Here is a 13,257-nt window from a genome sequence, read left to right as displayed (position 1 = left end):
TAGTAAGGCTTTTGGCACTGTCCCATATCGCAGACTGCAAAATAAACTCAAAAGTATGAGTTTGGATTCTACAAGGGAAGTCAATTATTTTGTGTGCCCATTCTACCGTATAAAGTGACGGGAGATCGCGGGTTGCAGTTCAGTTGGAAAATGTGAAGTTTACGATCAAAATCGTTTTGGTTAAGTCTTTAAATATGAGTTCTTGACCTAACGCAATAAAAAAAAAAATCTGAACTTTTTTTGTATATTTATTTTTTTTCTATATATATTAGCCAGTTAGGCATGTAGGCAATGTAACAAAACAGTGAGGAAGGCTAATCGGATGCTTTGTTCCATAGGGAGAGGAATCCGTAGCACCAGAATGAAATAATAATGCCACTGTATAGGTCATTGGTACGGCCGCCTCTAGAATATTCAGTGTTCAGTTCTGGAGGCCATATCTCCAGAAGGATGTTAATACATTAGAGACTGTACAAAGAAGATACACTAAAATGGTGCATGATCTACATCACAAAACTTTCCCGGAAAGACAAAGATCTTAACATGTATAGTTGGGAGCAGAAAAGGGAAAGGGGGAACATGAGACTTTCACATATACCAAGGTTTTTAACAAGCTGCAGGAGGGACATATTCTTCACAGGAAGAGGAGTATTAGAACATGTGGCCATGCACTGAAACTGGAGGGAGGTAGTTTCAAAGGAAACTTGAAAAATGACTTTACAGGAAGTTTAGTGGAATAACTTGCCATCAGAGGTGGTTGAGGCTAAGACAGTAGAGCAATTTAAACATGCTTGGGATAGACATAAGACTGTCCTTACAAAGATATAAGGATCAAATAGTGTTGAGGTTACCAAAGGGTGAAAAAGGGGCAGACTGGATGGGCCAAAATTAAATTCTGTTAAATCTGTAATCTGTCTATAATTCTCACTTCTACTTAATTTTATTTTCATTGAACTCGCACATTGGGTTCATGTGCGGTTTTGACCATAAAAACTGCAATCTTGTAGGTAGAACACTGAATAATTATCTTTCTGCGGGGTACACTGGGCTCCACAGGGAATGACATTGGGGTGTAGAGTAGGATCTTGATCCGAGGCACAAACAGGCTCAAAGCTTTGACCTTCTTCCCAAGATGCATAGTGCCGCCGCCTCTAAAACCCCGCCTCCGTGCACAGGAGCTCAGTTTTGTAGTTGTTGCCTTGCAGTAAGCAGGCACTTAACGGGGGCAGCTCCAGCAGCCCTAAAAAGCTTTTAAGAAAATTTGAAGACTTCAAGGGCTGCAGCAGAGACACTGACAGTGTTAGATGTCAATGAGACATCTCCTGCTGCAGCTCCATCACCTCCCCCAGCGGCACTGTACACTCACACGCCCTGGTTGCCGGGTACCTACAGCAGAGGCTCCGGTTTCCTTCTAAAGTCAGTCACACACACACGACCGCTGCTCTCCCGGATCGCGTGGCCGCACTACAGGGAGGAGGTAAGGGGTCCCCGCAACGGGACCCGCTGTAAATTGTGATCCCGCGCGGCCGGTGACACACTGGCAGCACAGGGACCCCACTAGACCACCAGGGCATGGGCACAGGTCGGTTTTTTCTTTCAAACGTTTTTTCGTAGCTCCCAGTACCCAGTGGTGAAGTCCAGCAGGGGTATAAGGCTTTGGTCTATAGCCCCAGAGCGCCATTTAGAGTAAATATCCCCGCCCTGGAGCTGCATCTCTCTCTCTCCCTCACTCCCAGTCAGTGTTTGGGCGCCATTACACAGAGCAACACTGTTCCTGGGACTGTATGGGCAAATCCTCCTCTGTAAAGCCGCCTGCCTGTTTGCGCTGTGCATTTTACAGGACATTTAAGTATTCTACATGTCAGCTGACAGTTAAGAAAGTGGATTTAGTTAGGGTTATTTAGTACAGGTATCCTGTGATATACATCCAGTCTTTACTGTGCATTGTTATATCTGATTCAGTGTTTAGCTATACATAGTACTACTCTGTATTGCTAGTCCAGTGCAGTTTTATTGCATGTCATAATCTTTGCATTATACAAACTGTGACTTTGTGTGTGTGCATATAGCTGCTGTGTGAAGTCCATTTTGTGTCTCTCTCTGATTGCTGTCCCTATATTCTATAACCCGAGGGGGCTAAGTGTGTCAGGTTTAACATAATATAGGCAGTTCACAGGATATACTCAGTGTGTTTTCTCTCTCTGATTTTTAGTCGCCATATACCTCTTGAATTCCCTGTTTGTGCTGATAAACTGCACAGGGAGTTCTTGTCAGGTATTTTGCTGCTAATAACTGTACTGTGTTGCCTTGCATTGAGCTTTTAATTTATGTCCGCTACAGAGGGCAATGGAGCTGGGGCTGATCACACACTGCGTGGTGTTGACGCTGCAGACACATCTGAGGATAACCTAGCAGCTGAGGGTTCAGGTTCTAGGGGTTCCTTGCCCCCAGTGGGACTGTAGCAACGGGGGTGCAAAATGACCAACCTTGGGCTACCTTCTCCACGCTATTGAATACGCTGGTAACTAGACTAAAGCACCCTATGGGACCTCCTGGGCCGGTACAACCGCTTATGGTCCCTGCGGTTAACCCGCCGTGGGCAGATCAACTGTCCAATCGGTTACAGCAATTGAACCAATCACGGACTACTCAAAAGTCTAACCCTTACCCGCCTAAGACCAAGGGGTCCTCTAAGCGGGCAGTTACTTCCTCACAATCCACCCATATCCCAGACACCTCGTCTGATGAGGATGGCGCTTATACAGACCCCACAGATTCTGATGCTTTTGATGAGGGAGGTTGTTTCGCAGGTGGATGTTCCTGACTTGTTAGGCTCCTGTTCATCAACCTGAAGAATAAGCCTGATAGCCTCTGTCACTGCCCCTAAGAAACCGGACCGGTTTAAACGTCAGAAGGTGGTTTAAATCCAGGAAAGAAGTTTACGCCTCCCAAGAAGATGCTGGCTCGCTACCCCCTCGCTGCGGAGCTTAGTAAAAATTGGGAAACACCACCGCCAGTGGATTCGTAAGTAGCGCGGCTGGTAGTATCCTCTGCTCTGCCTGTAACTACTGTCACGTCCTTGAGAGAGCCGACGGACAAGCGTGTGGAGGGTTGTTTGAAGGCAATCTACACCCTAAACGGTGCGGTGCATAGGCCCACTATTGCAGCAACATGGGCTGCAGAAGCTGTGGAAGCGTGGGCTCAGGAGGTGGAGTTGCCTTCCAGTGCCTATCATATATTGTTAAAGCGTCTCATTACATTAAAGAGGCTGCTTCTGATGCTGGTATTCTGGCGTCCAAGGCTTCTACTATGTCCATTTTGGCTCCCCGAATTATCTGGTTAAGGTCCTGGTCTGTGGACATGGACTCTAAGAAAACCCTGGAGGTAATACCCTTCAAAGGAGACGTTCTTTTCAGACAAAACCTTGACAAGATACTGGCTGACTTAGCGTCTGCTAAAACAGCATGTCTTCCTAGTACCTAAAGGTACTTCCTTTCGCTCCTTTCGTCCTTTAGGGAAAGCAAAAGGTCAGGCGTACCCAAAGCAGGTTCGCACTAATAAACCCAAACGGGCCTGGGCTGCCCGTCAGCCCGCTTCCAAGACTGACAAGCCTGCCGAATGATGTGGGGGGGCCGACTTCTAGGATATACCCAGGAATGGTTGACCACTTCCCATGCCTGGGTACGGGAAGTCGTCACTCGAGGTTACGCCGTATCCTTCAAGAATCGTCTCCCTCATCAATTTTGCCTGACGGACGTCCCTTCGGATCAGGTGAAGGCAAAGACTCTTCATTCGGTGGTACAGTCCCTCCTAGACACAGGAGTGGTAGTACAGGTGCCTCTGGCTCAGAGAGGCAAGGGGTTCTATTCACCGCTGTTCCTCGTCTCAAAACCAAATGGGTCTTCCCGGCCCATTCTCAATCTCAAGTCCCTGAACAAGTTTGTGAAGGTCTCCAAGTTCTGTATGTAAACTCTTCGCTCTATTGTTCTAGCCTTAGAGCCTGGGCGACTTTATGGTCTCACTGGATGCTTACCTGCATATTCCCATTGCAGTGTCGCATCAGCAGTACCTGAGGTTTGCGGTTGGCAACCCCCATTACCAGTTTCGGGCGATACCTTTTTGGTTTGACCACGACTCCGCGGGTCAGTATCCTACGTACTTGGATCCTGGCAAATTCCCTCAGATTCTCCTACGTCCCCTACATTTGACTATCCGGTTCCTGCACGCCCACGGGTGGCTCGTCAACTGGAAGAAATTCTCCCTGGTCCCTGCTCAGAGCATGGTGCACCTGGGAGTGGTGTTGGACACACACAACCAGTTGTTGTTCTTGTCTCAGGAGAAAGTCCTGAAGCTTTAGGACAGGATTTGATGCTTCCTATCTCGTCCGCAGTGTCGATACATTCGGCAATGCAAGTGCAAGGTCTCTTGGTGTCTACTTTCGACATGGTGGAGTACGCTCAATTCCATTCCCGCCCACTACAGAGGCTGATTCTAGCGAAGTGGGACGGCCTGCCTACCCAGGATCAGGTCTCGTATGATCTCATTATCTCTGTAGGTCCGCCTGTCACTGAGCTGGTGGCTTCAGGACCAACGATTGGGCAGGAGTCGTCCCTTCTGGATCTCCAACTGGGTCCTTCTGACGACGGATGCCAGTCTGAGGGGTTGGTGCGCGGTGTTGGAGCAACACTCCCTTAAAGGTCGGATTAAGCAGGAGTCTCTCCTCCCGATAAACATTCTGGAATTGCGGGCGGTGTTCAACTCATTGAACTAGGCCCAGCATCTAATACAGAACAGACCTGTTCAAGTACAGTCTGAAAACGCCACCCATGGTGGCGTACATCAAGGCAGCACTTGAAGCCGCATGGCAATAAGGGAAGTATCACGGATTCTTCAGTGAGCGGAACGCCATCTACCAGCCATATCGGCAGTGTTCATTCCGGGGGTCTTAAACTGGGAAGCGGACTTTCTCAGTCGTCAGGACATGCACACCGGAGTGGAGCCTCCATCCATAAGTTTTTCAACTGCTCGTGGACATGTAGGGCCTTCCAGATGTGGACCTGATAGCATCTCGACACAATCACAAGGTTCCGGTCTTCAGAGCAAGGACAAGGGATCCTCAAGCAGCGTTCGTGGACTCACTGGCAATTCCATGGAACTTACGCCTGCCATACGTGTTCTCTCCGGTGTCGCTCCTGCCCAGAGTAATAAGGAAGTTCAAGCAAGAAGGTGGAATCCTACTTCTGATTGCTCCAGCGTGGCCCAGACGGCATTGGTTCTCAGACCTTCAGGGTCTCTCGATAGAGCATCCCTTTCTACTTCTACAGCGCCCAGATCTCCTCGTTCAGGGCCCCTGTGTATGTCCGGATTTAGCCCGTTTGGCTTTGACGGCATGGCTCTTGAAGCTTCCGTCTTAAGGGCCAAAGGATTTTCTGAGGCAGTCATTCAAACTATGTTGAAGGCCCGGAAACCGTCTTCTGCTGGGATTTATCATAGGGTCTGGAATTCTTACTTTGCTTGGTGCGCATCTAATAATCATGACGCTTACAAGTTTAGTACGGCCAAACTTTTGGCCTTTCTACAACAAGGCCTGGACTTGGGCCTTCATCTGGCCTCCATCAAGGTTCATATTTCTGCCTTGTCTGTTTGGTTTCAGAGAAAGATTGCGACATTACCTGATGTGCATACGTTCACTCAGTGTATTGCGGATTCAGCCTCCTTACGTCCCGCCTGTGTTCCCTAGGGACTTGTCGTGGTTCTGGAGGCATTGCAAGGGTCTCCGTTTGAGCCTCTTGAATCTGCTGTCCTTAAGTGGCTTACTCTTAAGGTAGTGTTTCTGCTAGACTGGTGTCAGATTTGGGTGCTTTGTCTTGCAGGTCACCCTATCTGATTTTTAACCGTGATCGGGTGGTTCTTAGAACACGTCCCGGATATTTACCTAAGGTGGTGTCTTCTTTCCACCTTAACCAGGAGATCGTGGTTCCGGCCTTTGCCTCTCCTAATTTGTCTTCCAAAGAAAGGTCTTTGGATGTGGTACGGGCTCTCCGTATCTACGTGAAGAGAACGGCCTCCATCAGGAAGTCTGATTCTTTGTTCTGTTTGGTTCTCACAAACGTGGCTGGCGTGCTCACAAGCAGACACTGGCCAGATGGCTTAGAATGGTGATTGCACATGCTTTTGTACAGGCTGGCCTTCCAGCTCCTGCTACTATAAAAGCCCATTCTACTCTGTCGGTTGGACCTTCTTGGGTGGCCCGCCGTAGTGCGACCCTTGAACAATTGTGCAAGGCGGCTACGTGGTCCTCAGTGAACACGTTCATAAGGTTCTATGCCTTTGATACATCCATCTCCCAGGATGCCTCCTTTTGGAAGCCGGTTTTTGTGCCCACTACAGTGTGTTCCCCTCCCATAAGGAACTGCTTTAGGACATCCCCAATGTTATTCCCTGTGGAGCCCAGTGTACCCCGCAGCAGAAAACGAGGTTTATGGTAAGAACTTACCTTTGTTAAATCTTTCTGCGAAGTACACAGGGCGCCCACCCTGACACACTTGGCTTCCTTGGGTTGGTATGGCATTATCCGCTGACACTTTCTCCTGTCGTGAGAATGTGGTGTATGTGGCTACTAAGTTGTCTCTCTTGCCTGCTACTGCATTGGACTGGTTTTACAAAAACTGAGCAGCTGTGCACGGAGGCGGGGTTATAGAGGAGGTGGCGCTATGCATCTTGGGAAGAAGGTCAAAGCTTTGAGCGTGTTGGTGCCTCAGATCAAGATCCTACTCTACACCCCAATGTCATTCCCTCTGGAGCCCAGTTTACCTCGCAGAAAGATTTAACAAGGTAAGTTCTTACCATAAATCTCGTTTTATTGCCATGTCGGCTTTTTGGCCTTTATCTGTTTTATCTTGGGGTTTTTTTGTGTGCTTGTTGTGGGTTTTGTTTTTATAAGCAGTGCTGGCGTTAGTGGATTTACCGGCCTTTCAGCCATGTCAAATTTCTCTCTAGTCCAATATCCCTCTGTTCCACTTTTACATAATTCTTCTGTAACAATTATATATTAGTGGTCTAAAGGATTTATTTTTATTTTTGTTCCATGGTTTCCAAAGAAGACTCTGAAGCAGCTACGGCAAGAATATAACAGGTAAGCCTTTTAGATGTTGAGTGAAGCCTATGTTCTCTGATTCTATAAGATTCCAGATTGCTTTTAGATAAGTTCTGACTTCTACATTTTGTCCACCCCTGGCTTAATCCATTGCTATTGTACAATCACCAGATGAGAATTAGAGACATGTTTCTTGCTGCTGTAGCTGGTAAACACTTATTCAGCTGATCACTTTCTGTGATCTGTTTAGGATGCATATAATGGGGAGTCTTTTGGGGAAAGAGGTAAATTCTAGAAATTGACCCAGGCAGTTCCATAGCTTGGTGGACAGGAACATTTTTGCATTTTGGGTCCCATATAAATCCCTGATGACCTAAAATTTTAGGTGTTTTGCGTTCCTTCCCAATAGAAAGCGACCTCACTCACCAGACCGCAAGAATGTTGCTAAACAGAAGCAGAGGAAGGAGAGCAGCCAGAAAGGTGACAATAAATCTTCTCAAATGGTCATCACAGAGGAGGCTAAAGTAACGGATAACAAAAAGAAGGTACAGACATTACTACTTTCCTGTCATACATGTGAGGCCACAATGTACTTTACAGATAGAATTCTTCTAGATACAGTTGCACACAGTTTTTGAAGGAACACTGCAGGGAGGTTGTACCATACCATACATCTTGGAGAACTAACCACAGATCTTCTGTGGATGTAGTTTTGCTCAAACCCTTCTGTCTCCATGTAATCCCAGACAGACTCTGTTAAGATCAGGCTCTGTGGGGGCCATATCATAATTTCCATAACTCCTTGTTCTTCCTTGTGCTGAATATAGTTCTTTATCACATTGGGTGTATGGTTAGGGTGGTTATCCTGCTGCAGATTTGGTGCCAATCCGACGCCTACATAATGGTATTGCATGATGGATAAGTACCTGCCTGTATATCTCAGCATTGAGGACACCATTAATCCTGACCAAATCCCCAACTCCATTTGCTAAAATGCAGCCCCAAACTTGCAAGGAACCTCTACCATGTTTCACTGTTGTCCGCAGACGTTATTGAACGTGCGCTTGCACTCTGATATACGCACGCCTTGGAGTGCATTCAACCACCCAAGGTGTGTGTATATCAGAACACGACTGAGTGTGTTCTATCTATCTTATAAGATGGTCTTTGTTGTGACAAGATAGTTCTGTGTGGAGATGATACATAGTAAGGGGAACAAAAATAGTTCAGAATAGGTTGTTTAGTTTGGTTTATACCGTAAAATATTAATTCATTAAAAATAACAGCGCAAGTGAGTAGAACATTCCACTGCTTGTGGATTTTGAGGTGACTGCTCAGGAAAATCCTGTTCAAATCCCTTGAGTAGATCATCATTTTACAAGTGTGTGATTAGGTCTTATGTGGTCATTTGAGTTGTGTTACATTGGACAATTTTTTGGGGTCAGAAATTTATCTTAGTGAGGCAGTGATGTGTCTCAGAGCTGGTACTGTTTATGCTTGTTGAGTGATACAGCTGTGGCTTTGTGATGAGGTTCACTGTGTGTGTGTGTGTGTGTGTGTGTGTGTGTGTGTGTTTGTTTGTTTGTTTGTTTCGGTTTTAATCACAAACCCATATATGCCTGACGAAGGTTTGTGATTAAAACCGAAACGTTGCACATCAAAATCGGGAGACTGGACCCGTTTATTTGAATTAAGTCCTGGAGTGCCGCTTCATTGTGCTTATGTCTTCAACCTGCAAAGTTTGATTTAGAGGGCACCGGGCAAGCTGACTGTGATGTTTATTTCATGAGTGCCGAAAACAAATACTTTTTATTTCTCTAACGTCCTTGAGGATGCTGGGACTCCGTAAGGACCATGGGGAATAGACGGGCTCCGCAGGAGATAGGGCACCTTAAGAAAGCTTTGGACTCTGTGTGTGCACTGGCTCCTTCCTCTATGCCCCTCCTCCAGACCTAAGTTTTACACTGTGCCTAGAGCAAGATGGGTGCACTGCAGAGAGCTCTCCAGAGTTCTCTGCCTAGAAGCATTTTTGTTTGGATTTTTTTTTTCTACCTTTTACTACTTTTTCACAGGGAGCACTGCTGGCAACAGGCTCCCTGCATCGAGGGACTGAGGAGAGAGGAGCAGACCTTCTTGTCAAAGATAGGCTCTGCTCCCTCGGCTACTGGACACCATTAGCTCCAGAGGGGGGTGAACGCAGGTTCTTACTGGGCGTCCACCCCCAGAGCCGCGCCGCCGTTCTCCTCACAGAGCTAGAAGTACAGAAGTCGTCAGGCGGCAGAAGCCTTCCGCTTCACTGAGGTAACGCACAGCACTGCAGCTGTGCGTCATTGCTCCCATACACCTCACATACTCCGGTCACTGTAAGGGCGCAGGGGGGGGGCAGCAATATAAACCTCTGCATGGCAAAAAGACTATGTACAGGTGGGCTCTGTACATGTATATAAAAGAGCCCCCGCCATGTTTTACGAAGTTTGAGCGGGACAGAAGCCTGCCGCCGAGGGGGCGGGGCTTCTCCCTCAGCACTCACCAGCGCCATTTTCTCTCCACAGCACTGTTGAGAGGAAGTTCCCCGGACTCTCCCCTGCTTACACACAGTGAAAGGGTGTTTAAAAGGGGGGGGGCACATAATTGGCGGTTTACATATTATACAGCGCTGCTGGGGAAAAACATTTTGTGTTGGTCTCAAGGGTTATTGCGCTGTGGTGTGTGCTGGCATACTCTCTCTCTGTCTCTCCAAAGGGCCTTGACAGGGATACTGTCTTCAGGAAAGTGGTTCCCTGTGTGTGTGTGTGTGTGTGAAGTGTATCGGTACGCGTGTGTCGACATGTTTGACGAGGAAGGCTCGCTTAATGTGGAGGGGGAGTGCTTGAATGTCAGGTCGCCGTCGGCAACGCCGACACCGGAATGGGTGGATATGCTGAATGTCTTGAATGCAAATGTCAATCTATTGCATAAAAGATTAGACAAGGCAGAAGCTAGGGATCAGTCAGGTAGCCAGTCCATGCCTGTCCCTGGGGCGCCAGGTCCTTCGGGGTCTCAGAAGCGCACCATATCCCAGATCGATGACACAGATACTGACTAGTGTCGACTATGAAGATGCAAAATTACAGCCGAAGGTGGCTAAGGGTATACGGTACATGATTATTGCCATTAAAGAGGTTTTGCATATTACTGAGGAACCCCCTGTCCCTGACACGAGGGTACACATGTATAAAGGGAAAAAGCCTGAAGTCACTTTTCCATCCTCATTTGAATTAAGTGACTTGTGCGAAAAGGCTTGGGAATCTCCGGATAGGAGACCACAAGTTCCCATAAGGATTCTCATGGCGTATCCTTTTCCACAAACTGATAGGATACGCTGGGAATCTTCGCCAAAAGTTGACAAGGCGCTGACACGTTTGTCCAAAAAGGTGGCACTGCCTTCTCAGGATACGGCTTCCCTCAAGGAAACTGCTGATCGCAGGCAGGAAATTACCTTAAAGCACATTTACAATCATTCCGGTACTATTGCTCGACCGGCTATGGCGTCGGCCTGGGTTTGTAGTGCGGTTGTGGCATGGGTAGATTCCTTATCTACGGAAATTGACACCTTAGATAGGGACGCCATTCAAATGACCATAGAGCATATCCGAGATGCTGCCTTGTATATGAGGGATGCTCAGAGAGACATTTGTTTATTAAGCTCCAGAATAAATGCTATGTCTATTTCTGCTAGGCGGCTCTTGTGGACCAGACAGTGGACGGGAGATGCCGATTCAAAGTGGCATATGGAGTCCTTGCCTTACAAAGGGGTGGAGTTGTTTGGAGACGGCCTCTCGGATCTTGTCTCTACGGCTGGTAAGTCAAATTTCTTACCTTATGTCCCCCCGCAGCATACAAAAAAGGCACCTCTTTATCAAATGCAGTCCTTTCGTTCCAATAAAAACAAGAAGGTACGTGGATCATCCTTTGTTGCCAGAGGGAAAGGCAGGGGAAAAAAGCTGCACACAGCTAGTTCCCAAGAGCAGAAGTCCTCCCCTGCGTCTGCAAAGTCCACCGCATGACGCTGGGGCTTTCTGAGGGGAGGCAGATCTGGTGGGGGCTCGTCTTCGTTTTTTCAGCCACGTCTGGGTTCACTCGCAGGTGGATCCCTGGGCATTAGAGATTGTTTCTCAGGGATACAGGCTGGAATTGGAAGACTTGCCTCCTCGACGATTTTTCAAATCTGCTCTGCCGGCTTCCCCGTCAGAGAGGGAGCTAGTGTTGGCAGCAATCCAAAAATTGTATATTCGACAGGGGATTGTCACAGTTCCTCATCTCCAGCAAGGAGAGGGATATTACTCAACCCTGTTTGTGGTCCCGAACCTGGACGGTTCGGTCAGACCCATTTTAAACCTGAAATCTCTGAACCTGTACTTGAAGAGGTTCAAGTTCAAAATGGAACCACTCAGGGCGGTCATCGCCAGCCTGGAGGGGGGGGGATTGGATGGTGTCCCTGGACATAAAGGATGCTTACCTTCATGTTCCGATATTCCCCCCGCATCAGGCGTTCCTGAGATTTGCAGTGCAGGACTGTCACTACCAATTTCAGACGTTGCCGTTTGGGCTCTCCACGGCCCCGAGAATTTTCACCAAGGTAATGGCGGAAATGATGGTGCTCCTGCCCAGGCAGGGGGTCACAATTATCCTATACTTGGACGATCTCCTCATAAAGGCGAGATCTCGGGAGAGGTTGCTGGACAGCGTGTCTGTCCATGAAGACGTTGCAGATACACGGCTGGATTCTCAATATACCGAAGTCCCAGCTAGTCCCTACAACGCGTCTGACCTTTTTGGGGCTGATTCTAGACACAGACCAGAAAAAGGTTTTTCTTCCGATCGAAAAGGTTCAGGAACTCATAGCCATGGTCAGGAACCTATTAAAACCAAAAAAGGTTTCAGTGCATCATTGCACGCGGGTCCTGGGGAAGATGGTGCCTTCCTACGAGGCCATCCCTTTCGGCAGGTTCCATGCAAGGTCTTTTCAATGGGACCTCTTGAACAAGTGGTCCGGGTCCCATTTACAAATGCATCGAAGGATCACCCTGTCTCCCAGGACCAGGGTATCTCTCCTGTGGTGGCTGAACAGTGCTCACCTACTAGAAGGTCGCAGGTTCGGCATTCAGGACTGGGTCCTGGTGACCACGGACGCAAGCCTCCGAGGCTGGGGAGCAGTGTCACTGGGAAGAAATTTCCAAGGTCTCTGGTGAAGCCTAGAGTCTTGTCTCCACATCAACGTCCTTGAGTTGAGGGCCATATACAACGCCCTGCGTCAAGCGGAGGAATTGCTTTGGAGAAAACCGGTTCTGATTCAGTCAGATAATGTCACGGCAGTGGCTCATATAAACCGCCAAGGCGGAACAAGGAGCAGAATGGCCATGGCAGAAATGACCAGGATTCTACGCTGGGCGGAATGCCATGTAAGCGCGCTGTCAGCGGTGTTCATCCCGGGGGTGGACGACTGGGAGGCGGACTTCCTCAGCAGGCACGACCTGCATCCGGGAGAGTGGGGACTTCATCAAGAAGTCTTCGCACAGATCACGGATCGTTGGGGACTGCCTCAAATCGACATGATGGCATCCCGTCTCAACAAAAAGCTAAAGCGGTATTGCGCCAGGTCAAGGGACCCTCAGGCGGTAGCGGTAGACGCTCTGGTGAGAATAATACAAAGAAGCAGGGTCAGAACAATACTCATTGTTCCGGATTGGCCACGGAGGACTTGGTATCCGGAGCTGCAAGAGTTGCTCGCAGGGGATCCGTGGCCTCTTCCTCTAAGGCAGGACCTGCTGCGGCAGGGGCCCTGTCTGTTCCAAGACTTACCGCGGCTGCGTTTGACGGCATGGGTGGTTGAACGCCGGATCCTAGCGGAAAAAGGGATTCCGGAGGAAGTCATTCCTACCCTGATCAAGGCTAGGAAAGACGTGGCGTTAAAACATTATCACCGTATATGGCGGAAATGTTTCTTGGTGTGAGGCCAGAGCTGCTCCTACGGAGGAGTTCCATTTGGACCGTCTACTTCACTTCCTTCAAACAGGAGTGACTTTGGGCCTAAAATTAGGGTCCATAAAGGTCCAGATTTCGGCCTTATCCATTTTCTTTCAAAGAGAATTGGCCTCTATTCCTGAAGTACAGACCTTTGT

At 48.3% G+C, this 13,257-nt stretch overlaps 1 protein-coding gene across 5 annotated transcripts in view; it reads left to right on the top strand.

The window, feature by feature from the left end:
• The window catches only part of LOC134933418 (matrin-3-like), a 274,209-nt gene that overhangs the window by 182,624 nt on the left and 78,328 nt on the right, over positions 1–13,257 (top strand). For 4 of the 5 annotated variants that reach the window (XM_063928615.1, XM_063928614.1, XM_063928611.1 and 1 more), the window contains 2 exons: positions 7,101–7,135; positions 7,506–7,641. In XM_063928615.1, coding sequence (XP_063784685.1) covers positions 7,101–7,135; positions 7,506–7,641 — 171 coding nt within the window. The remainder of the gene's footprint in view (positions 1–7,100; positions 7,136–7,505; positions 7,642–13,257) is intronic. The other variant, XM_063928613.1, reaches the window with a different exon arrangement.

Source organism: Pseudophryne corroboree, chromosome 6 (genome assembly GCF_028390025.1).
Source record: "Pseudophryne corroboree isolate aPseCor3 chromosome 6, aPseCor3.hap2, whole genome shotgun sequence".
NCBI lineage: Eukaryota > Metazoa > Chordata > Amphibia > Anura > Myobatrachidae > Pseudophryne > Pseudophryne corroboree.
This window is presented reverse-complemented; position numbering and strand designations above follow the sequence as displayed.